The following is a 24,951-nucleotide window of genomic DNA, read 5'->3' on the forward strand; positions in this document are numbered from 1 at the left end:
TGGTCCATGCTATATACCAACCTTACTAAACTACAATATCTCTATCGGGAAATTCATATTGATAGCGATAGTGATAATGGTATGGAACTCGTCTATATTCAAATTCGATCCATCGACACCATTGTAAATTTGTAAGTGAAAACAGGGCAGCAATAGCCCGTACCCGCACAAGAGCAAACACCAATTATTACAAAAATGCATGTGCTATGGTGTACCATGTGAATGATCATTAATATGTTCCAAACTCGGTGGTCCTTCACAGACAAGCAGTAATAGAATTTTAGACAATGCCACATGCTTCCTAGATCTAAAGTAGGGGGTGAGCCACAAGCAGAGTGTAGTGTAACTGTGTAAGTTTGCAAGTGGTTGAACACAATTTCAATTATAGTTCATGGGATGCAGAATCACTCCCTAACGCTACAATAGTTAAATGTTTAATCCTCTTACTACCCTGTTACTAACACCGTCCGCCCCTCTTTTACTGGTTCATATATATTTATTTTTCCTGAAAATAGACCGTTAATTTTCTGAAGGAGTAAGAACAAACAGAGCGTTAGTACTGTTACAAAGACGAGCTGTAATCCTCAATTAACCCTGATGCTAAGTGCCTAAGCCAACATCGAAAAATTTAAACTGTGTTGTTTTCACATATAAAGAATATACAATACCAGCGCCACCAACCTTAATTACCGAACTTCCCAACTCAGAGGCGCTCAAAAGTACTCCGGATCCAACTTTGTAATGCTGACAAATAACTTAATCAATCTCGCTCTGGGGCATCTCCACTATCTCTTCTAGCACTCAAGTTTCCAGCATAAGACCACATCCTCTCCACTTCAGCAGAAATCAATTTTTACCATCCTGCATGCCCAGATGACTGATCTTCTTTTATGACGGATGTGTTCTTCTGGGGCTTCCACCTACTGGTGTAGACGAACAGAAGGTAGGAGTCGCAAATGGCGACGCATAAGGAGTATGACGTATTGAGAAGGGGCTAGGTGAAATCTTTTTCTGTATGGGAAATCCTCCTCTCCCAAACATGGACATCGACTCTGCTGCCACGCATTGCCTAATTGCGTCATCCACATAGAGTAGATCATCAATCCTTGCCATTATATTGAATGCCAAACTCTCCATCACCCTTGAGTAACTCTCAAGGATAGACTGCCCTACATCCTGGGAAGGGGAAGAGCAAAATTAAAATTTATAGATTATATTCATGAACAAATTATTAAAGTAGTGTAGAAACAAACAAGCTATTATAACGATAATTTACCAAGGCTGGCAAAGGACCTTCTTTAGGTAAGTTAACAGTGTTGTCTAACACCTTTAACCTTGTGTTTAACATGGAGAAATTTTCGCACAAAGTAATTTCACCATTGAGGTGGGATCCACCAACTTTCTGACTGTAAAAGATGGCATTTGAAAACACCTTTTCGTGAAATATGAACAATTTACATTCGGCTAGAGAGTGGAAATAACAAGAACAAATAAATTAGCAAAATAAGAATTAGTATGACTTTTTTATCCTGGTGGCTGGGGTCTTCTCAATGGCCTGATTCTGGACAACGTATAAGCAAAAAAGATGTGATGAGTTCAGCATCCCAGTTTAAGGTTAGCATGTTTGAACCCTGAGACCTCACGCACCAGAATGTTTGAGTAACATTATACCACTACAACATGCCTAGTAGTTCAAATTAACTATCAACTATAAGAACTACACTTTCTTCAATATTTTATAGATGTTAAAAAGAAAACCATACCTTGTTGTATTGTATCTTGTTCATGTCCAGAGCAGTCTGCGGGAGACCAGGGAACCGGAGCCTTAGGCTGTGTAAGAGAGTTTCTGTCCTATCTGCTAAAAACTGACTCTTTTCTACATCACCTACTAGACCCTTAACCTTGCCGCCCCAAGATGACCGCATAGTTTTTGTGTGATTTGAACGCTTTTTCTGGTCTTTTCGCTTCCAAACATGCACAGCAGCCTCAATCCTGTTTGCTATTTCCAATGTGTGGTGCTCTGAAGACAAATCTAAGCAATCAAGGAGACATTCTGGCGAGAATTTCTCAGCAGTGACGTAGCGGTAGATAATGTCACCCAAACAAGCTTTTCCTGTCTGCAAAAACAAAATAAATGAAAAAATAAATCAACATGGAATTACCAATGAGATAAACATATACGACGAATTGTAAGGTAGTCAAGACAATTATATAGTACGTGGTAAAATAGTCAGAATAGCAAATAATTTCACATCCAGACAAAATTTCAATTAACCATCATACTCCTATTCAAAACCACAATTCGGTATGCACTCAAATCTTTTTAGAAAGTTCAGTGTCAGACTTGATCCATAAAATTAGGTTTCCAGTATGATTTTGATGATTCCCATCAAAAAAAAAAACCATTAGAGTCCAGAAAACATTCGTTTTTATTGTTTTTATTCTTTAAAACAAGAAATTTCATTAATAAAGCGAGTAGCACATTCAGTCCCCAAGCTATTATCCACACATTTCCTTAAATACCTAGCCACAGTCGCCCAGGTGGTGCTACATCTCGAGAGTTATGAAGGAGGACAACAAACAAGTGATTCCTAGTTAAAATTACTAATGACTCAGTTCCACGAGAAGCAATCACCTGTTCCTAAACCTATAATGGTTAACTTCAAATGAAAATTTATATTAGACTGATCTCTTCTCTACTATACTGAATGGCTAAAATTCACATCAAAACAGAGCAATATTTGAATGCAAGACACTAATGTTCGTGGCATAGTAATTTTAAGATGTTTATGCTCCTCGATTATAACCAGTGGAACACAATATACAGATAACCATTAACTAAAAGGAACAGATGATTACCTTTGGCAAAGTCTCAAGAAAAGCACTCGGTATCTCCATCTCCCAAGCACATTACTATTAATAGCCATAGCCGCTTTAAGAATCTGATTTGTACAATCCCTACATTGCTGCAATCTCTTCCTGGCATCTTCCGATAACCCATTAGGAGGTACTCTAGGACAAGGAAGCCACCACTTCTCTTCCTGTCTAACCGAAGGCCTACCGTTGCCGAAGGCGAAGGATACACATCACCATCTTCACCATCACCCATAACTATCCCCCTATCGACATACCAAAACTCCGTATCACGAAACCCATCAAGCATACTTAACAACATAGCATCTAGCTTCTTAAGTGCTGGTAAATTCATGTAAAGATCCGAACGAGGTCGAGGTACCATAACCTCAAATGTCCCTCCACCTGGAAACTCTTGAACAGATGGAATAAGTTCTACTATCGAATCACTTACACATAATAACCATTCCATTTCTCTACACCACATTGACTTCTTCTGTATTGCTAATGGCTCTAACCTCCATAACTCCCCAAACACAGTTGCTGCCATTTTTTTTCCCCAAATACATAAATAAATCAAAAAATGTCACATTAAAAAATAATAGAGACAAAAAAATATATAACTAACCAGATAAATTAGTAATTGCATTAGAAACAGCAAGGGCAGTACAAACACCCTTCCCTCCACCTGACATATCTTCTCCAAGTAAAAGTTTAGCAAATCTCTCCTTCATCATTTCCAGCTCTGTACCCAAAACTCAAAATATAATTAGTTTAATTACTCAAATTAAAACAAAGCAGTAAAAAAATAATAGATAATATTATTACCAGATAAATCAGAGTCGAGTTTTTCACTCTTTTCTTCCCAAATAACAACATCTTTACCACCAATAACAGGTAACATAAACGGTTGAACCGGGAAACTGGAAGTACCAGTAGTAGTAGTAGTAACAACTAATGGGGAAGAAGTTAAAGAGCTTGAACAAGCCCCTTCATGCTCATTATTATATCTTGTACAATAAAAACTACTTGAACTTTCTGACTCACTCACATCTGCACTTAAATTATAACTCTCTCCAAATCTCTCACTCTCTTCAGATGAAGATGATACACTCGCCATTGTAAAAAACAAAAACCAAAAACAAGTCAAGTCTAGTGATGAAATATGACTAAAATGAGATCTCAACCGTTCATTTTTCTTTTGATGAAACGGTGATAATGACCCACGTGATCCAAGAAGTGCAGTGAAGAGAGAGAGAATGAATGAGATAGAGGACAATAATAAAGCATAAAAATAAAGCACGCCTCAAAACCTCAGCTTACACTTCTGCTCTACTGATTACTGCCGCAAAAGTAAAACTATAAAAAAAAAAAACAAAGTCACGTCCGTTTGTAACGACGTTTAATTAAAACAACGGTACATTGAAAACGACAAATTTTATCAGCTAACCTACTCCACGTTAGCTGACACGTCTCATGGGCCTATCATCAGTCTATGCCGTAATAACCGAGTGGGACCTGTGTTCGAATTTGATGTGATTTCTATGGATAATGGACGCTCTTGATTTCGGGAGAGTTTTGTACGTTGTAAAAGAGCCGAAATTAGCGGTTTGTTGTTTGATTTTTAGTGAGTGTAGCAAGCTGTGTAGGTGAAATGACTGTTATGGACTTCGGTCGTGTGTGTGTTTTGTTGGCATTTGGCAAAATATTCGGTCTTCGATACGGTTACGTAGAATGTTGGTACTCAAAACTCACTTTATGGCTGTTGGATTGGGGAAAGCGGAGAGTGGGGGTGTGATTTTCATGTATAGAAGTTGTACAGTCAGAAAATGTGTATGGGTTTACGTGTCAGAAAATTATTTAGTGCATCATTAACGAGATAGATATCTTGCGTCAAGAAATCAATTCATTTTGGTGATTCTGACCATCTGATCCTACGGTAGACCTTATGTAGATGGACCTCTATATTTTAGCAGTCACTTATTATCTCGTAAGAGCCGGTCCAATAGGGGTTATATGGGCTGTTAAAGACAAATATAACACCCCAATCATAAAAATGTCATTTTAATGGGACTGCTAAAATGGTCTTAAATTTAGAAAGAGTCGAAACCCTAACCAAAATTAAGACCTTTGCTAACAGCTGCCATAATAAGTTATGGGAGACAGACGGCATAGTTTCTGCCGTCTGTTGGTTATTTATGTATGCATCTACGTAAATTATATCGCCCTGCCTTCTATTTTAATTAAATTAATCCGACGCGCATTAATCGCATCGGCCCATACCTTTCGTGACACTCAACCCGATTTAGGTTTAGCCAAATTCAACCAATTTTTCACTCACATACATTTACTTGTCATCAAAGCCTTAACCCTTAACTCCTAAACCATCAACTCTTCAATCACCAACCTCATTTCTTATGTCAACTTTATAGGCTACAAATTTCTCAATTTTGCTTTCACTCACACTTTTCACATTCATTCTCAACTTTGCAACATTTTTTCTCACATTCAAAATAACTTATTCTTATCGCTATGTTGAATCGAACTCATCATCCGAAAATGAGAACATGATGAATGACGATGAGAACATATTCGAACCTATTTTCTCATTATTGCAAGACATGTACGAAGCAACTTGTGATCATCGAAGTTCGGTCTCCGGTAGAAAGTACATTTATCGTGATCGAATCGACGCTCATAATAATATTATGAGGGATTATTTTATGCAATACCCGAAGTATTCTCTTGATATCTTTCGTATAAGGTTTAGGATCTACCTCCACCTCCACTTTTATCCCCAACTTGTGTAGGAAATGAATCAATTGGAACGTCACCGAGAGTTGCCGACGATGTTGCGGGCGTTGAAGGCATGACTTCGTCATCTACATCGAGAATGACATTGGTTCGTCTCCTTGATGTAGTTATGGACCGACTATCCAATTCTTCATTCCATTTTGGGCTATCTTTGGGGATGACCCAACAATACTCAAATTGAAATTGTGTGTTATGAGCTAACATATATGTTGTTTTTGCCTTGGCCAACCGATCTTGGATCGTTGTGCCACTTCTTGCGGTCCTCTCTGAAGATGAGATAATTCCCGCCCACCAGTTACAAGCTTTTTGGATATGTCCAAATTGAGTGGACACCAAATCCTTGTTTCTCTTGTTGTTTTTGTCAACTTTCTCTTGAAATTTCTCTAATATTCTCTCCCAATAGTGTGTGACTCGTTGCCCCGCACCAACAATTGGATCTTCATTAACATATATCTACGCTTTGTAAAGAACTTCGTCTTTTTGAATTGAAAAATTGACGAGCCTTGTAGATTTCTTTTCTTTTGATGTAGTTGCATGTTCATTTGGATCCATTGTTGTACTTGGAGTAGTGATTGCTGTAGTTTGAGCAAATAGAAATTGTATGAGAATTGGGAGCAAATAGTAGGAGAGTTGTGTAAAGTAGTTGCAATTTCAGAAAAACTAACCGTTTCTAGCCGTTCGGATGTCTGGACTAGATAGACATCAGAGTTTATGCTGTCCGTTGCAATTTAATGTACAAACGGTAGAAAATCTGTCGTATGTATCCCGAACTTAACAGCTGCTTAAAAGTCTCCATTAGACTGATTTTTCGAATTTGGGGTGCCAAATTTAGTTGGGCTGCTAAAGGACATATGTGGCACCGTTTTAGCAACCCATTATAGCTGCTCCCCATTGGACTTGCTCTCATGAAGCAAAAAAAAAAGTATTTGTTATTGACAGACCCCATATTGTATTGGGCAGACTCTAACAAAAAAAACAATTATTACAAGTGTGTCATTGGTCTCAAAAAATCAAAAAAAAAACAAATATTACAAGTGTGTCATTGGTCCCAAAAAATTGAATTCGAAAACCCCAAGCTTAAACGGCCCGGCTAAGCCGTTCATTGTGCAAACCCAACGATGTGGTCGGCCCACATCGTTTGAGACTTAGTCCAAACGGTGTGGCCACACCGTTTGAGATTTGAACTTTGAAAAAATATAAAGTTATATTTTTTGGCGTTTGAGACTTAGTCCAAACGGGCGCGGCGGTGTGGTCGTTAAGTCCAAAAACGTAACTTTATATTTTTCAAAGTTCAAATCTAAAATGACAATTGCATGATCAGAGTATGGACTAAGTCTCCAACGTAGTCCATACGGTGTAGCCACATCGTTGGAGACTCAGTCCAAATAGTGTGGCCACATCGTTGGGTTTGCACAACGAACGATCTAGCCACTCATTTAAGTTTAGGGTTTTCGAATTCAATTTTTTGAGACCAATAGCACACTTGTAATATTTTTTTTTTTTTTTTTTTTTGGATTTTTAAAACTAATGACACACTTGTAATAATTGTTTTTTTTTTAGAGTCTGCCGAACACAATATGGGTCGTCAGTAATAGGACTAAAAAAAAATCATATGTAGATGTGCATCTAGTTTTTAACAGTCACTTACTATCTCATGACGCACCAGAATTCAAAGTCTTGACCTAGACCAAGGGTCAAAGGTTGTTGAATGTTTGCGCGTACTTTGGTGATTTGGTCTACCAAGGTTTTGAAAGTTGAAATTTGAATGCATTTGTTGATTTTTATTTTTTCCCAAAAATATATAGTAACCAGCTAACGGCAAATATGTATGCTGGAATCAGCCCTCCATCTGGGTGGACAAATGAGCTTGTAGAACCTCTGTTTAAAATTTAAATAAAGAGAAAAGTTTCTAATAAACCTCCTTTTATTAATTAAACCAAACCTTAGCTACAAACACTCGCAGCGTCTATACAAAGTAGATTACATATTAAAGATAGAGGTGTGGTCGTGTGGACTGTGGAGAACCAAAGTATTTTTTTTTTTTTTTGGTCAAAGAACCAAAGCTCAATATTAACAGGAAGAATGGGAAAATCTTTATTGTGATGCTGAAGTAAATTTTGTAGAGATGATGACCAATTTGTTCAATGGAGCGGGACATGCATCTTGCCATATGTGAAGCGGATCTAGTAGCAATACCGATATGGCTGAAATGGAAAGTAATGTGGAACACCGTCAACATGTAAAATTGGGATTTAAACCTCGAGTACTCTTAAACCCTGGTGTTTGAAAAATCTTATTACAGTATTTATTGTTAAAAATTTGTTAACATTACTACAAGGTGGCGTTATCGGTTATCTGGATATACTCAGAGTCATATAGTTCACGATTTTGGAATTGTTAGAATGCCTATAGTTTCAAAAATCAGTATTCCAACCAGAATTTGGATAGATTCTGACTAAATCTTGATATTTACAATGCCATTTTTTATATTATTTTGATTTTTTTTTTAAACCCAAAATATTAGGTAGAATTATGAGATTCCATTTGAAATCACAAATGTGTTTGGTATTGAAAGTAGAAACTACTTAAGAATATAGTAGAGTTGGAATCTATTAAAATGGAATCTACTATAATAGAATTTGATTCCAACTTATAAAATGTGTGTTTAGTAAACTTTCATAAATTATTGGAATTCAATTCATATTTTATTTTTTGTATTTGATAGTTACGTAGTCTATGTACAATTTTGTTGGATTAACAAGAGTCTCTCAAACAGTGTCGGAATTTATTCCAGGGTGAGCCGATTAGCACTATAAGTTTTCAACTCAATTCAATTAGAGTGTACATGTATTTATTACTTTTCTATTTGTCAATCTATCGTATTTTTTTATGCAAACATACAATTGTTAGTTTAGTTTGCAAAAAAATTCAAAATCAAAACATATTCAAGTTTATGTAACAAATTTTTTTAATTTGAAAGAACAATTAACTTACTGAGGAGTAAACAAAGTCATTAATTGCATAGGTTAGTTAATTAAACTGTTTGTTTTCTTAATTGATAATTGGGAGAGATTCTAATAACATATTTTATCTTGACACGTAAACAAACTCAAAATCTTTAGGACATTTGTAAATTTTGGATTAGGCAAATTTTGTGTAGATATGATCTCCTAACTATTCTAAACATTGTCACAAATAATCAAAAAAATTAAAAAATTTCAAACTTGCAAAATGTAGTTAACAATTTATAAAATCTGACTATTTGTAGACCGTTCATTTTCACAATTTTTTATATTATATTTGGCGAGTTTAGATATTTTTAATTTTTTTGATTATTTGTGACAATGTTTATAATATTTATGAGATTTTATCTACCAAAAATTAGCCTAATCCAAAATTTATAAATGTCCTAACAATTTTGAGTTTGTTTACGTGTCAAGATAAAATATGTCCCTAAAACCCCTCCCTTGATAATTTAATTTATATATAAAAGATGCATTTAAATATCTATACTCTTTTACTTTTTTGTTGCTCTCATTTTTTGTTTTTCTTTTGTCAAACTATGGCTTGTTATGGATTGATGGTTAAAGGAGTACGCAAACATTCATGTGACAAACTTAGAGTAGGTTCAGTAGCACTACCATATTTATCTTTTCAGTTGAAGTGTAAGTGGAAGCCATGTGCAATTGTTGTTTCAAATGCAATCGTGTTCAAGTCAAACCAACTAATAAATTCCAAAATTACTTTCAGAACCTTGGCAAATCTAACTAGATGTAGGAAATTTATTCCAAAAATATACTTATTGTTAAGTAAACAATAAATCAAATTGATATGAACAAACCTTTAATATCAATAAGCAAACAAATATTTTAGTTCAACTAATGAACTTAATTTACCAATAATTAAATCCGAGCCTAGTGAAGATTCACTATGTCTTTAAGATAGATTTTCCCCCTCATAGTGCTTGAAGGTTGATGGGAAACTGTCTCTCAAGATATAACGGATTTCCTTCTATAGAAAGATATCACTTCAATTCTATAGAATCAGTGAACACAACATAGTATTTGACTAAGAACATAGGGAGAAGAGAAAGATCGAAACTCTGTGTGATATGGTGTATTTTTTTCTCTCCAAATTTATCCACTATTTATAGGTGAGTGGTGCCTCTTTGAAACAATACAGTGACTCTTGGAAAAAAGTAAGCAACTCTTTGAAAAGTCACATGTTTCGAAAAGACACACCATTTCAGCATAAATCACTGCTTCGAACCAGTGCCTATTTCTAAAAGTCACACCTTTTCGGCATGATGCATTGTTTCGAACCAGTGCACATTTCGAAAGGTCGCACATTTTCGGCATAATGCACTGTTTCGAACCAGTGCACTATTTTGAAAAGATTTTTCTCACTTTATATACTGTTTCAAGATAAATTCATTTCATCTCAATGTAGGATAACTTGGAAGACAAATTACTCATTCATATCTTAATGGATATGTGCAAATCCATTTTTCTAACACTAGAGACACTTGCTTGGTCTTTAATTTTTATAGCAGTTCTAGAGTACACCCTCAATATGGGATGCGCTGGCATCTCATCCCTTGGTTATAAATTTTACCATGCAATACACCCTCACCTCTTGCTTATTAGAGGGCCCATATGTGATAGCGCAAGTACAACATGCGTACTCTAGATTTTAGGTAATTTTTATAGACATAATTGACAATTCAAAGCATAATGGGTATGCTGAAGACCTTAAGGAAAGTGAAATTTATAGTTTTACCAAGACTAAATGATTTTTATAACAACACCCATGTGAGCCAGTCAGCCAGGCGGGCATCCCTTGTCGCTGTTAAAGACGTTGGAGTATGTTTAGAATTCAATTATATTGGTCCCAATTATGCCAAAAGGGAGTGGTTCAATAAGAATTCTATTTAATTCTATTCCTAAAATCCTGATTCCTGATAAACAAACACATCATACATATACTCAATATGTTGGACTTGTATTCTTTGGTCGTGAAAATGATAAACGTTATCCTTTTTGTGAAAATTCAATTATTTAATCTAAAAAATAAATAATCGTGTTCGATTATTGCAAAAATATATTTTTATATTTTATATATTTCATACCAGGTGTTGACTACTAAAATCGGTAAAACTTTTGGGTGATGATATAAGAGGTTTGAGTTCGAACCCGCCAATATCAAAGAGTTACTGATCTTATTTAAAATAGACTTGCCAATCATATATATATATATATATATATATATCGGAGCCAGGGGGCCCAGGGTACACCCTGGCTCACCCCTGAGTTTTGGTACAAAAAGAAATTAGTCCGTACTCACACACTCTTGAATAACTAACCAATGGTTGGACAACAGGTGACAATAAATGACAATACAAGAAATTGAATAACCACACCCTTCCCACTCGACTCTTGGTAAAACTGAAAATTTTCCCATTCCCTGAGGGCTTGAGCATATCATTATTTTTTGTATTGTCAATTTTGACTATAAAAAGAAAAATAGAGCAAGTGTCTCTACTCTCTAGTTATATTTGCTAAGGGTCTAAAAGTAATTTTGTACTTTAATTTATTAGTTAGCTTTGAAAACACAAGTGCACATAGGTTATGATTGCACACACGTGCACTTCAACTGAAGATGGTGTAGTTCTGTAAGTTTGTTCAGAATATGGTCTATAGTCTGGCAAAAGAAAAACAAAAATGATAAAAAAAAAAATAGAGAGTTTAGACAATTAGATGCACCTTAACTACGGAAATTATCAATTAACAAAACAAACAAATTAATGAACTAACCTTTGCAATTCACGATCTTGTTTACTCCTATGGATTACAATAGGTATGAGTTTTTTTTTTTGATCGAAAGCTAAGATCTTATTTATTTATAATTCTATATTTACAAAAGCCCCAAGCATCAAAAAGCTAGGGTGGAAGAAAAAGCAAAAACAGTGATCGATGTAACCAAACCGAAGAGAAAGGAGGTAAAAACTTAAGTCATCTAAAGACCAAGATGTGTTTTTCTGCTTGGCGGGTGTGCTTTCCACGATATCGACGATGCCAAACTAGCAAAGATGAGAAGCAAAACAGGTCCAGCTTGAATTTCCCTCCTCAGAAGCACCAAAGAATTCTGAATTCCTCAAAATTTTGTAACAAGGACATGATTTCCCTGTTTATTTTCGCCAACGACCAATTTGTATCGACCGTTGTAGCAGATCATGTATTTGTACAAGAATTGAGAATCAGTTTCAGTTCAATCTTGCGGATCGCGAGTCTCACAACCAAATGGATACCATATAACATAGCCAAAAACTCAGCCAAATTGTTGGAGGTGTGAAGTATTGGGATCGCAGCACCCATGATAAACTGACCATTAGCCATTCGTAAAACACAACCAGCACCTCCGAATCCCGGATTCGCGAGGGCAGCTCCGTCTGTGTTGAGTTTTGCCCACCCTTCAATAGGTGGATGCCACTTAATATATATAGTGATAAGCTCCTTGTGTTCTTTTTCATCGAGGATGTCTTTAAGAATTTGCAGCTGTCCATAAATCTTTCTGATGTAAAAAATAGGATCTGGACTGTTGCGGTTGAAACGTGAGTCGTTCCTTGCAAGCCAAATGAACCACAAACCCGGTCCTAGCGGGGCAAACTTGAATATCCCCTTGTTTGCGCTTCCTTCGTATCAAACATCCGGAAAATTCTTTGTTTAAAATCCGAAGTAAGAGTATAGGACGTCGTCGATCATTGTCAAGCAATTTGTACCACACCATACGACCTTTGCAAAGTGCATTCGAAAAAACATGAAATGGAGTCTCAAGTAGTCTCACATAGAGTACATCTAGCATAAACTTGAAAATGAAGAGATGCCAAATGATCCACTGTGGGGATGACACCCTGCAAACATTGCCACAAGAAAAATCTAATTCGAAAAGGTAACTTGAGTCTCCATACAAATTTGAACAAAACCCTTTGTTCGCACACCAAACTACTTCGAATTCACCAAATGTAGACATCCATTATATCTCGACTTGACATAAAACATCCCGAAACTGGTCCACTTCCATTCAAGTTTATCACAATGTCCGTCGTGTGAAACAATGGAATGGAAGTGATTTTATGAACAAAATCAGGCGGCCAAAATTGACGAAGCAATTCCAAATTCCATGTGTTATTAGAATGGTTTATAAAATCAGCAACTAACTCCAAATCACATGCCTGTGGTTTTGGAGGCATCGTGAAGGTTCGTTAGCATTTAAAATCCAAGCATCCTCCCATGCTTTAATTGATGAACCAGTTGCAATGTTCCAAAAACAACCAGCTCTAATCACCTTTCGCACCGCACAAAGTTGCTTCCACATGATGGAGTCATTGCTTCGAATTTTTGCATTGAGAAAACTTGTTGAATGGAAGTACTTGCCCTTCATCTGTTTCGCCCACATAGAATTTTGCTGTAGCAAATCCCAAGCTTTTTTGGCAAACAGTGCATAATTTTGAAGCTGAAGGTCTTTGATGCCAAGTCCTCCATTACCCTTGGCAGTACAAGCAAGCCTCCAAGAAAAATAATGCATCTTGCGTTCAGAAGGAGAGTGCCCCCAGAGAAAAGACCTTCTTATGACATTCATAGTGTCAACAATCTGTGCCGGTAGTAAAGTGCAAGACATGGTGTGAGTCGGTATTGAAGATAAAACAGAATTTACCAAGGTCAAACGGCCTGCTTTAGATAGAATCTTCGACTTCCAGCCAGCAAGCTTATTTTGAAAACGCTGGAGTAACGGAGCAAATTTATGAATGCGGCCTCTACCAGTAAGATTTGGTATTCTTAAATAAGTCGGCATACAGCTGGTGGAAGGCATTCTGAAGGATTTGCGGAGAAAATAAACAAGCCTCCTGTGGAGCTTTGGATGATGAAGAATCTGAGACTTGTCTTTGTTAATTGTCTGGCCAGAAACTCTGCAGTATTCTGATAACAAGTTGTTCAAGTGAAATTGCTCCGGCAGACCACATTTCCCAAATACAAAGAGATCATCGGCATACATAAGGTGGGAAACAGCAGCACAATGTCTTGCAAGACGGCAGCCATGAATTAGACCTTGTCTTTGTAACTTCAGAAAATTCAAAGATAGAATCTCAGTGCATATATAATGAATAGATACGGAGATAAAGGGTCTCCCTTGCCCGAGACCCCTTGTTGGTTTGAAGAAACCATGAGCAGCTCCATTTAAGAGAATAGAGTAAGAAACTTTCTCCACACAAAACATAATGCGGTTAATCCAGTCAATCGGAAATCCAAATTTGGAAAGAACAATTCTAAGGAAAGACCATTCAAGTTTATCAAAAGCTTTTTGCATGTCAATCTTTAAAGCAAAGAACTTGGATTTCCTATTTCCACGACCTCTAATTTTATGATAAAACTCATTGGCGAGAAGAGCATTGTCATGGATACTTCTATGTGGAAGAAAAGCGGTTTGATAAGGGCTGATTATTTTCCTCAGAATAGGGCGTAACCTATTTACAATAATTTTTAGATTAATTTGTACACTACATTAGTTAAAGTTGATTGGGCGATAATGTTAGGGGGATGTAGGATGTGAAATTTTTGGGATTAAAGCAATGAAAGAATGATTGAGTTGTAGAAAAAAGATCCTTGGGTAAAAAATCTGTTTACCGCATCACACACCCCGTGGTCCGACGAGGTGCCGAAATGATGGAAGAAAATTGCTTGAAAACCGTCAGGCCCTGAAGCTTTGAAAGGGTGCATTTGTTTTAAAGCAAACAAGATCTCCTTATTGTCAATTGGCTTCGCGAGACAAAGAAGATCCTCAGTGGACAAAACTGGTGTCTCTACATTTAGAATCTCCGAATCAAAAGACGGTTCAGAAGTTGTCATTAATGTTGCGAAGAATTCCGTCAATCTATCTCCAATCTGGCGCCTTTCAGTGAGTATTGCCCCTGTAGGGTCACTAATCCGGTGAATGAAAGATCTTTGCCGACGACATTTGACTAGAGCATGAAAATACTTGGTATTCAGGTCACCGAACTTGTACCCGGTCGAGCAAGATTTTCGACCCGATGAGTAGCTTTGTTGGACTAGAAGATCATTGTATCTTTGAATTTGAGTGTGCTCGGCCCTTAAAACAAATCATCCCGTGGTCGGTTTGAGAAAGGATTTCATATTGAATCTGCTCAAGTCTATGCTGTGCGTCTTGCATTTTGGTGTCTAAGAGACCGAAAATATTCTTATTCCACCATTTGAGGTTCTTCTGGCATTGCTTTAGCTTATTACACAAGGTAAAAGAGGGAGAGCCCGCAGTGTCAATTTCGAAGGCCAGCTGAACTTGTTAAGTACAGCTCCTATCTTGTAACCACATGGCTTCAAAACGGAAAGGTCTTGGAAGGTGATTTGATTCATTACAAACTTTGATGACCAAGAGCTTGTGATCAGAAGTCATAGACATATGATGGTAAACCTTTGTGTTAACAAAATGAAGAATCCAAGCAAAGATTAACCGAGTTCTATCGAAGTCGTTCCCATATTAATTGTCGTCGTCCAACTTGTTTATTTGTCCATGTGAAAATGTTCCCAATGAAGCCCAAGTCGATCAATTCACAAAAGAATCATATCCGAAATGGTATGGCTTGTACAAAGTGGAAAGGTCGACCACCCCTCTTTTCAGTCTGGGTTGTTACTTCATTAAAATCCCCCATCACAATCCATTTTTCATCATTTTGTGGCTTTAGCAGAGGTAAGACAGCCCATTGCATCTTTCGAATTGCCAGTTTTGGATTTCTATATACACAAGACAAAACAAAACTCTCTTCCTTTCCATTCATAGATAAGTTGACATTACAATGGATAAACCAACTTTCAGCTCCTAACACTTCAACCTTCACAAAACTTTCCCACAACAACCACATACCGCCTGACAAACCCATACTTGGCACCATATAAGAACGATAGTCACCCAATCTACGTATCATACTAGCAGCTTTATTTAGATTACTACATTTAGTTTCCATTACAAAAATCAACAAAGGCCTAAAAACAGAAATCTTCTTTTTAAGCTCCTCCAAAGTCAAGGAACGGCCACATCCTCGACAGTTCCAGCTGATGCAATTCATTGCTTGGGGTGGAGTCAAGCTACGGGCACCGCCTTCACCGTCGGGCTTCTCTTTACCGCTAGATAGGCACAAAGTATTACTATTTGAAGACATGGAGTTTTCACGATCCTCCATAATTACATGAAGAGGAGTCTTAGCGTCCGCTTCTCCGGTCCATGTTAAAGCTATCCACCACTTCACCGGACATGGGTAAAGTTTTCATCGAGATCGCAGGCTTTGCCTTGACTAATTTCTTTGCCTTTTGCATTGATTCATCCGTTTCGCGATTCTCGCCATCCAACTGCGTAGTAAGATCAACCAAAGGAACCACATTAGGATTAGATGGTTTAAATGCGTGATGAGCCCGCATAGAAAGTCTCATTGTTGAAGTGGATTAAACCGAATGGCGTGGAGTTGATGGTTAAAACAAGTTGATCAGAAAAAATGACTTGAGTTGTGGGGTTGTCATTGATCATCCGATCTTCATTAAAATGCCGACTGCGCCCGGATTAGAGTCGAGGGGTGTTTAATTCCATAATCATCTGGCCCTTTACCTTTACCTTTACGATGGTCCGGGTTGTAATCATCGTCATTTGGTCCTTTCATTGATGTATACAGCCCTTCTACATTAAAAGAGTTCCTGGTGAGAAAAGGGTAATGTCCTCGAGGTGGTTCAGTTGGCGATATCACTGGAGATTCTTGGAGGGGGCGCTCAGCAATTAGTTTTGGGAAAATGCGGTTCTTGGCGTTATAGAGTTCAAACTTCAAACCAGTTGAGGTGAATTGAGGTTCAGCACAGAAATCAGCATTGTTGTAATTGCAAGAGGCCTGAATATGTCCAATGAAGCCACACCGAAAGCAGAAAATTGGTAGATACTCATAGGCAAATTGGATCCATTCCGCTCCATTAATCGATTCTGGAAGCTTGAAACCAGGTGGAATGGGGTCGTTGACATCAAGCAACACCTTGACTCTTGTTAGTTCAGCCATTTCTTTATGCTTTGGATATAGTTCTAAGTGCATCAGTTGGGTTGGTCCAAAACAACCAGATTCAAGTAGATTATTCTCAACTATTTCCTTGTCCTGAAAAATCTCAGGAAAGTTTAGTAATTGAACCCATATAAAGAACTTATTGAAATCAAGTTCCTTGTTTTCCTTCACATCTATCCAAGGTTCAATCTGCAAGATATCTTTGCGACACAATCCAAGGTTGCCTTTTGAGGATCGAGTTCGGTTGGTGTTGGTTCTCAAGCCGGACTGAAAAGACTTCATTTCTATAAAGCTCCATCTTAACAATCTTGAAAGGTGCCCAAAGTTTTTCCAGACCAGCACGCAGATTTCCAGCTACTATTTTTCCATCCAAGACACGAATAAAAATGCTCAGGTATGAGTTATATATGATCGTTCTTTCAAATTAAAAAAAATTCGTTACCTAAACTATAATATGATTTGATTTTAAAAACTGACAAAATAAACTAGCAATTGTTTGCTTGCATTTAAAAAAAGTGAGAGACTATCAAATATTAAACTAAAGAGAAAAACAAGAAAAACATGTGTACCTCTAATTAAGTTGCATTGAAAATTTATAGTGATAATCGGCTCACCCTGGAATAAAGTCCTGGCTCCACCACTGTGTATATATATATATACCGGTTTGAAACTCGAAGCTAAAAGCTTCTAGGTGGTTTCTTAAACGTCATACCTAAACTTAAGCTTGAAGCTGAAAGCTTCTGGGTGGTTTCTTAAACTTCATACCCAAGTAGGGGTGTAATACGGGGCGGGCCGGGTCAACCGTGGCTCAAATAATGATGGGTCGGAGCGGGGCGGGTCTAGGGGATACAAATCCAGTGGTCTCCGACGGGGTGGGGTGGGGTTGAAGTGTCATGTCTTAGTACCATCACCCGGGTCTATTGGGTCAGTTTACGGGGCGGGTTTTGGGTCATCCGGGTCGGGTGAAAATTATCATTTTAACCCAATTTCATCTAAAAAAAAACTTTCTAATTCTGCATGTAATATATTTTTCATTCACAACATAGAGAAAAAATTGGAATCAATCAATAAAAAATTAACAAGAATAAAAAAAAAATTAACTTGAACTCAAAACCATATCTGTAAATTTGAAACTTATTTCTCGTGATTTACCATTTGTAAATTGATTATTTTCTATATCATGATAAAATGAAGATGGAAGCGAGGATTTATGGTACAAAACAATAAAATATAAACTAAAAGAATTTAAAATTAATATAAGGATGAATGATTCATTTTCTCCAAAATTCGAAAGTTGAATTTGAACTTTTGATATATGCCCAATATTCAAATTTGAATATTTGAAGTTGATGTTGAACTCATAAGTTTGTGTTCATATTGATCTCCCAAATTCCTACAAAAGTTTAAAAAAAATAAATAAATTGAATACAAAAATATTAGAGTTAGAGTCTTGAAATTGTGCAGGTCAACGGGGTTGGGTCAACGGCTTTTGACACGGTACCGGTCGGGCGGCTTGACGGGTCGGGTTTGAGCATAGAACCTACACCCATAGCCCGACCGCGTAAAAACGGTGGTGGGACGGGCGGGTCTATTTTCGGGTCGGTGCGGGTTTGGGTGGCGGGTGAAGACCGGATACCCTAACGGATGATGGGTCAACAGTTTTTTTTTACACTCCTATACCCAAGATGTACAAGATGTCATTGGGCTAAGATTTCATTTGGCAGTTGGCACACAATATCAGAATCATAACTCGACCCTTGCATTCATTTGAGTATTTGACTCTACTTTTGGATTTTGTCGCATTTTCCCACTACGTTGCTTAAGTTTAGGTATGAAGTTTAAGAAACCACCCAAAAGCTTTCAGCTTCAAGTTTCAAACCGATGTGTATTCCCAAACGATTGTGTATACTTCTTGAGAAAATAAGTAACATGGGTGCAACTCTTTATGTGTGGTTTATAAAAAGGTCCTAATAACCCGAAAACGATAATACCTTGAGAAAGTGAAAGAAGTATCAAATGTAGAGAGCATGGCGACATTCTGAATCTAAATGTTATCACTTTTACCACTAAAATCCTCTAATCTTTCCCGCTATATTGTCTCAAAATCGTCCAACCATAGAACTCGCCCAACCATGTCCACATTCACCCGCCATGCGCGATATATAGTGACCCCTCGAATTAGCCTTAAATCTGGCTTCTTTTCTAAACTTTACCGCCCACCACAACAGCACACCTTCTTCCCTCTTAATATAAAAAAAACAAATACCAAAACACTTATTCCCTCACCTAGTTTTCTCTCCAACTTTTCTTCTCATTCCTCAAAATCTAAAACCATGGGCTCTCTCTCCGTCGCAGATGAATCTCGGCTACAGTATCCATTACCCCGAAGAGATGAATCTGTGGTTGAGGATTACCACGGTGTCAAAATCTCTGACCCCTATCGCTGGTAAGAGAATGATTTTTTTTTTTTTTTTTTTTTTTTTTTTTTGGAAAATTTAGCAGCAGAAATTTGATTTATTTGTTTTATGTAAGGCTTGAAGACCCTGATGCGGAAGAAGTTAAAGAGTTTGTTGAAAAGCAAGTGAATTTAACTGCATCCGTACTTGAAACTTGTGATACAAGAGGGAAGCTTAGAGAACAGATTACTAAATTATTTGATCACCCTCGATTCGATACTCCGTTTAAACGAGGGGATAAGTATTTTTATTTCCATAACACTGGGCTTCAAGCACAGGATATTCTGTTTGTGCAGGTAAAAAATTATGAAATTTGTGAATTGAGAGAAATTTTGGTTTTCTGAGAGGTATAATGATGTATTGTTATTGTGGTTTTATTATTATAGGATAGTTTGGATGCGAAAGCAGAAGTTTTGCTTGATCCAAATGGGCTTAGTGAGGATGGAACCGTTGCTTTGAACATTGCTTCAATAAGTGAAGATGGGAAGTACTTTTATGTATGGACTTAGTTCGAGCGGAAGTGATTGGGTGAAGATTAATGTAATCTTGGCGTTGAGGATAAAGTTGTTGAGCCTGATATGTTGTCTTGGGTAAGTTGATTTTGAGCTTTATACTTGTACTAATAGTTTTTGAGAAGAACCATAATTTTTTTTTTGAGGTATTGCTTTTTTTTTTTACTGATATTATTGTATGAGATTGTGCTTATATCTATTATATTGTGGCAGGTTAAATTTTCTTCAATCAGTTGGACTCACGATAGTAAAGGTTTCTTTTATGGTCGCTATCCTGCTCCCAAGTTAGTACCCGATTCTAGTAATATTGCGCTTGATGTATTTGGGCTGAATTGACTTCTATAATATTTTGAGTTCATTATGATTGGTGTGTTTTTATAGGGAAGGAGAGCAACTAGACGCAGGGACAGAGACAAATTCTAACCTTAATCATGAGCTGTACTATCATTTCCTGGGTACGGATCAAAGCCAAGACATATTGTGCTGGAAAGACCCGAACAATCCTAAATACATGTTCGGAGCTCAAGTAATGGATGATGGAAAGGTAATCGATACTCTCCTCACCACTTTAACTACAATAATTACATGGACTGATGAGCACGCATTAGATCATTTGCTTAGACTTTCACATAGAATTATCAGTTAACTAATACACCTCATGGCTTACATATTTTTTTTCCTCCCAATGTTGTCATCGTGACTTGTGTTTGGTTTATTTCTCTTCCTTATATGTACAGTATGTTCTTCTTTACATCGGGGAGGGTTGTGATCCAGTTAACAAGCTGTACTACTGTGACTTATCAGAACTTCCACATGGGATTGAAGGTTTTAGTGGGAAAGAAGACATGCTTCCTTTTACTAAGCTCATTGACAATTTTGATGCAAGTTATCAAGCTATTGCAAATGATGGTACAGAATTCACCTTTTTAACTAATAAAGATGCTCCAAAATATAAGGTGGTGCATGTAGATCTCAAGGAGCCGACTGTTTGGACTGATGTTATCCGAGAAGCAGAAAAAGACGTTCTTGAATCAGCTGATGCTGTGAACAGTAACCAAATTCTGGTCAGTTATTTGAGTGATGTTAAGTATGTTCTTCAATTAAGGGACTTAAAGACGGGTATCTTGCTACATGTTTTGCCTGTGGACATCGGCACAGTCAATGGGATTTCTGGAAGGCGCAAAGACAGTGAGATTTTTATTGGGTTCACTGGGTTTCTCACTCCTGGTATTATCTATCAGTGCAATTTAAAAACTGAGAATCCACAATTGAAAATATTCAAAGAAATTGTTGTTCCTGGATTTGATCGCAGCGAGTTCCAAGTTGATCAGGTAAACTGTGTACTTTTCTGACATACTTAATACTTCTGTTTTACTTTGGGGGGATTCAAACATTTCTTATACTTCTTACAACATTTTAATGAATTCTACAATATAATAAATTTGTTTAAAAAAAAAAATTGCGCCCCCTTGACACGCAGATCCAGTGAAATTTTTATGATTGATTTGTGACCAAGTCAACAAATTTTTATGATTGAGTGGGGACTTCCTGGGTGAGGCGCCTGACTGTTATGGATTGTAATCCTAAAAATACATTCTCAAGCTTCAGTGAGCAGTATCCTGATCCTTGTGTTCCTTGTTCATTATGCTCGGAATTCTGCAAATACAAAGCAACACATTTCGTCTTTTACCCTTTCAATAAGTTCCATAAGTTCAACACTTTGTTGTGGTCCTATATATTTATTCTAATTTTCCCCCCTTATGATTGGACTTTTTTGTCTACAGGTTTTTGTACCTAGCAAAGATGGAACCAAAGTACCTATGTTCATTGTTTCAAAGAAGAATATACTTTTGGATGGATCACATCCATGCTTATTATATGGTTATGGGGGTTTTAACATTAGCCTCACACCTTCTTTTAGCATCAGCCGCATTACTCTCACGAGGAATTTAGGTGCCGTTGTCTGCATAGCGAACATTCGTGGTGGTGGTGAATATGGAGAAGAATGGCATAAAGCTGGATCACTTGCAAAAAAGCAGAATTGTTTTGATGACTTCATTTCCGCTGGGGAATATCTTGTTTCTTCTGGTTATACGCAACCAAAAAAAGCTGTGCATTGAAGGTGGAAGTAATGGTGGACTTCTTGTTGCAGCTTGCGTAAATCAGGTGTGTAATTTAGAGATACGGCTATTTCTTCTTCTCTAGCCTCCCTGTTCTAATGAATAGTCTGTAACGAACTTGTTTTTTACAGTAGCGACCTGATCTTTTGGCTGTGCATTGGCTCACGTTGGGGTCATGGACATGCTGCGTTTCCACAAATTTACTATAGGTAAGCCTCAACCATTTGTCTGATCAGATTGGATAATTTCATGTACAGCTTAGTGATTGAACCATACTTTTCCAGGCCATGCATGGGCGTCGGATTATGGGTGCTCAGACAAAGAGGAAGAGTTCCACTGGCTTATCAAGTAAGAAAGTTTTTTGGTTTTTGAGATAATTTTATTGCTCAGATAGAACATGACTTTGAGAGAGAGAGCAGGTATTTTGTGGCAATTTTAAATAAACACTGCTTTGGTCAATCTAGTGATATGGAAGCTGTATATTTTTTTTCTTTTCAGTAATAAATGGAGATGAAATTAGTTTCATTCTTATATGTATATATGGCCTCTAGCTTCTTTACTATGGCCTCTATCATCTTTACTATGGCTCTACTTTCTTTGTACCTAGTTGCTACATCTGTTCCCCCGAAGTCCTGAAGGATAACTTTGACACCTATTACTGTAACATGTATATGAATGGGAATTGAATTCACGCTTTTTGAGTTATTGACATGGGTATGAGCACCCAGCAGAATTGCTCAAGCAGGTTTACTTTTAAAAGAATATAAAACAGTAAAAAATCTAATGATACTTCATATATTGGTTTGGTCCTTGAATTGCAAATTGTGATTTGGTATTTACCTTGAATATGTTCCTTGAATTGTAAGTCGAGATCAAGGAAGTACTTTTCAAGTTTCCACAGCTACTTTTTGGGGGCCAGGTTCTTAATTCGTCCCTGGTACAAAGAGAAGGTGTATTGCCTGAAAAATGAAACCTATAATTCTCTATAGCGTCAAACAAATGATTGTTTCTAATTCTGTTATGGTGTAATTGCCTCATTACCAGCTTCATGCTTTTGGGATGTGAAATTTGATGTAATTGTTCGTGTTTCCAGGTATTCGCCACTTCATAATGTGAAAAGACCGTGGGATAAACAACATGACAAACAATGCCAGTACCGGCCCACTATGCTGTTAACTGCTGATCATGACGACAGGGTTGTGCCATTACACTCACTGAAGTTATTGGCGGTATGTTATATTATCATTCTTCGTAAATGTAGTTTGTACAATTTTACATGCTGAAAAGACTTCTATGCTACTTTCATTATGATCAGTGTTTGAATCATGATCATAGCTCGTTTTGTTTCTTGAAATCTAATGTTTTGTTATATTGTTTTTTGAACACGATTCTTTTCGTTCTTCCTCAGACTATGCAGTATGTTCTGTGTAATGAAGTTTGGATAATAGTCCACAAACCAATCCAATTATCGGTCGCATTGACCGAAAAAAAGCTGGACATGGAGCTGGCCGGCCCCACGCAGAAGTTGGTAAGTGTCTTTTTGTTACAGGCAATCAGTAGACTTGTAGTCTTGTATAGTGTTGGTATCTGATTTTGCTGCCCCTTGTCACAGATTGATGAAGCTGCTGATAGGTACAGTTTCATGGCTAAGAGCTTGGATGTTTGCTGGACCAACTAACCTAGTGCTATTGTTTTTGCTTGTTCAAGGTAATTTATCTTAGGTATGAAGGCATATCCTTGGGCACGTTAAAGATCGAGCTGGGAAACAATATAGGGTCATTAGGAACTTGCCCCCAAATTCTTTTTGTCGTGTTACCGTCCTCATTTATATAAAATGAAAGTTTTTTTAATTTATTTTTTTGAGGGAAAGTTCAGCTTGAGAAAGGAACAAAAGGAAGAATAATTTAAGCACCTCTTCATAACTCTGATTATTGTGGTTTGGTACATGTTATGATGCAGACAGGAAATGCACATAACAAATAAAGATTTAAGTTTGATGAAAATGTGCATTATAAATTGTTAAAAACAGCTGACGTTCCTGTATATGTGCATATTTTTACACTTGAAACTTCGCCTGTGAACTGTGATAGACTGATACTAGAATGGTCATTGTGATGCTCCTCTACATGCTCAATCTTTGATTTCCATCTGTTGTGTACAAGTGTACTGCAGGTTGTATTTTGCAGTGTAATTCGTTGTGTCATAAATCATAATTACTTGGCTTATAAGTACACAACTTCGTGTAATGTTTGTTGGCGGATCATGGATGTGATGGACTTCTGAACTAGCAGCATGATTGAATTGGCTTTTACGGGAATTGAAGGGGCAATTTTACAAGTACATTAGCATTCAAAGTCAGAATTATGCAAGAATAGTTGAGAGCTCATAAGTTTGCATGTCAACGCCTCAAGCGGATATTGTCACTTTGTCAGATCCTCTTTAGACTCGAGTGAAATTCTCCAGTTCGAGGTTCCAATTATCTGGGTGGATGTCTTAAATTCTCCAGTGGCATTTTACCAAGTTAATTGGGGCACCTCAGTTTGTGTTGGAAAGGGGAAGGGGATGCTTTTGCAGAGATGAGCTCGTACAAGGAACACTTGAACCCCCTTAGAATAGCATGAATTAGGAATTGGGAATTCAGATATTGAACTTTATTTGTGACAATCTGAAGCTGTAAGCCAGTAATGCACTTAATGTAATGCGTGTGTAGTTTTGCAAATTTGAGAGAAGCTTCATATTTAGCTTGAAGGGTGCTATATTCCTAATTTCCTATTTCTTGGGTTCTTATTATGACAAAATTTTAATTACCATTGAAATGGGGCATCATCAAAAAGTTCAAATCATTCAGACACCTTTCAGCAGTGAGTGCAAGTGAGGTGAACTCGTGAAGTTACCACCTTCGGGCCAAAACGCCAATGCAACAATTGACGCAGTATATAGGAAATAACAAGGTGCCAAAATTTATAACAAATACCTTCCCAAATTTAGGCACCAAAAATCGTGGCAACATGCCTTTGGAATTTCGGTCATCTCTCGGCTTCATAAAATTCGGTTACAATTTACCAGCGACTCTGTATGTACTGGTGACGAAT

The 24,951-nt window shown here is 37.2% G+C and overlaps 1 protein-coding gene and 1 pseudogene across 2 annotated transcripts; one reads left to right on the plus strand and one right to left on the minus strand.

Annotated features, from left to right (window-relative positions):
* Positions 1-495: 495 nt before the first annotated feature.
* Positions 496-4,438, minus strand: LOC147520224 (rop guanine nucleotide exchange factor 1-like; annotated as a pseudogene). Its single transcript, XR_015212530.1, has 5 exons — positions 3,682-4,438; positions 3,482-3,598; positions 2,860-3,396; positions 1,764-2,117; positions 496-1,176 (listed from the first exon to the last, which is right to left on the minus strand). The product of XR_015212530.1 is annotated as a rop guanine nucleotide exchange factor 1-like (transcript).
* Positions 4,439-18,752: 14,314 nt separating this feature from the next.
* On the plus strand, positions 18,753-23,537 carry LOC147520225 (uncharacterized). Its single transcript, XM_086594252.1, is given in 16 exon segments — positions 18,753-19,217; positions 19,304-19,523; positions 19,614-19,718; positions 19,720-19,770; positions 19,773-19,817; positions 19,953-20,023; positions 20,121-20,283; positions 20,477-21,070; positions 21,524-21,841; positions 21,843-21,905; positions 21,994-22,003; positions 22,006-22,068; positions 22,144-22,207; positions 22,953-23,088; positions 23,268-23,387; positions 23,472-23,537. Coding segments are annotated over 16 exon segments (2,487 nt in total). The 5' UTR covers positions 18,753-18,819.
* The last annotated feature ends 1,414 nt before the right edge of the window (positions 23,538-24,951 follow it).

This window comes from Coptis chinensis, chromosome 2, assembly GCF_015680905.1.
Source record: "Coptis chinensis isolate HL-2020 chromosome 2, ASM1568090v1, whole genome shotgun sequence".
NCBI classification, from domain to species: domain Eukaryota; kingdom Viridiplantae; phylum Streptophyta; class Magnoliopsida; order Ranunculales; family Ranunculaceae; genus Coptis; species Coptis chinensis.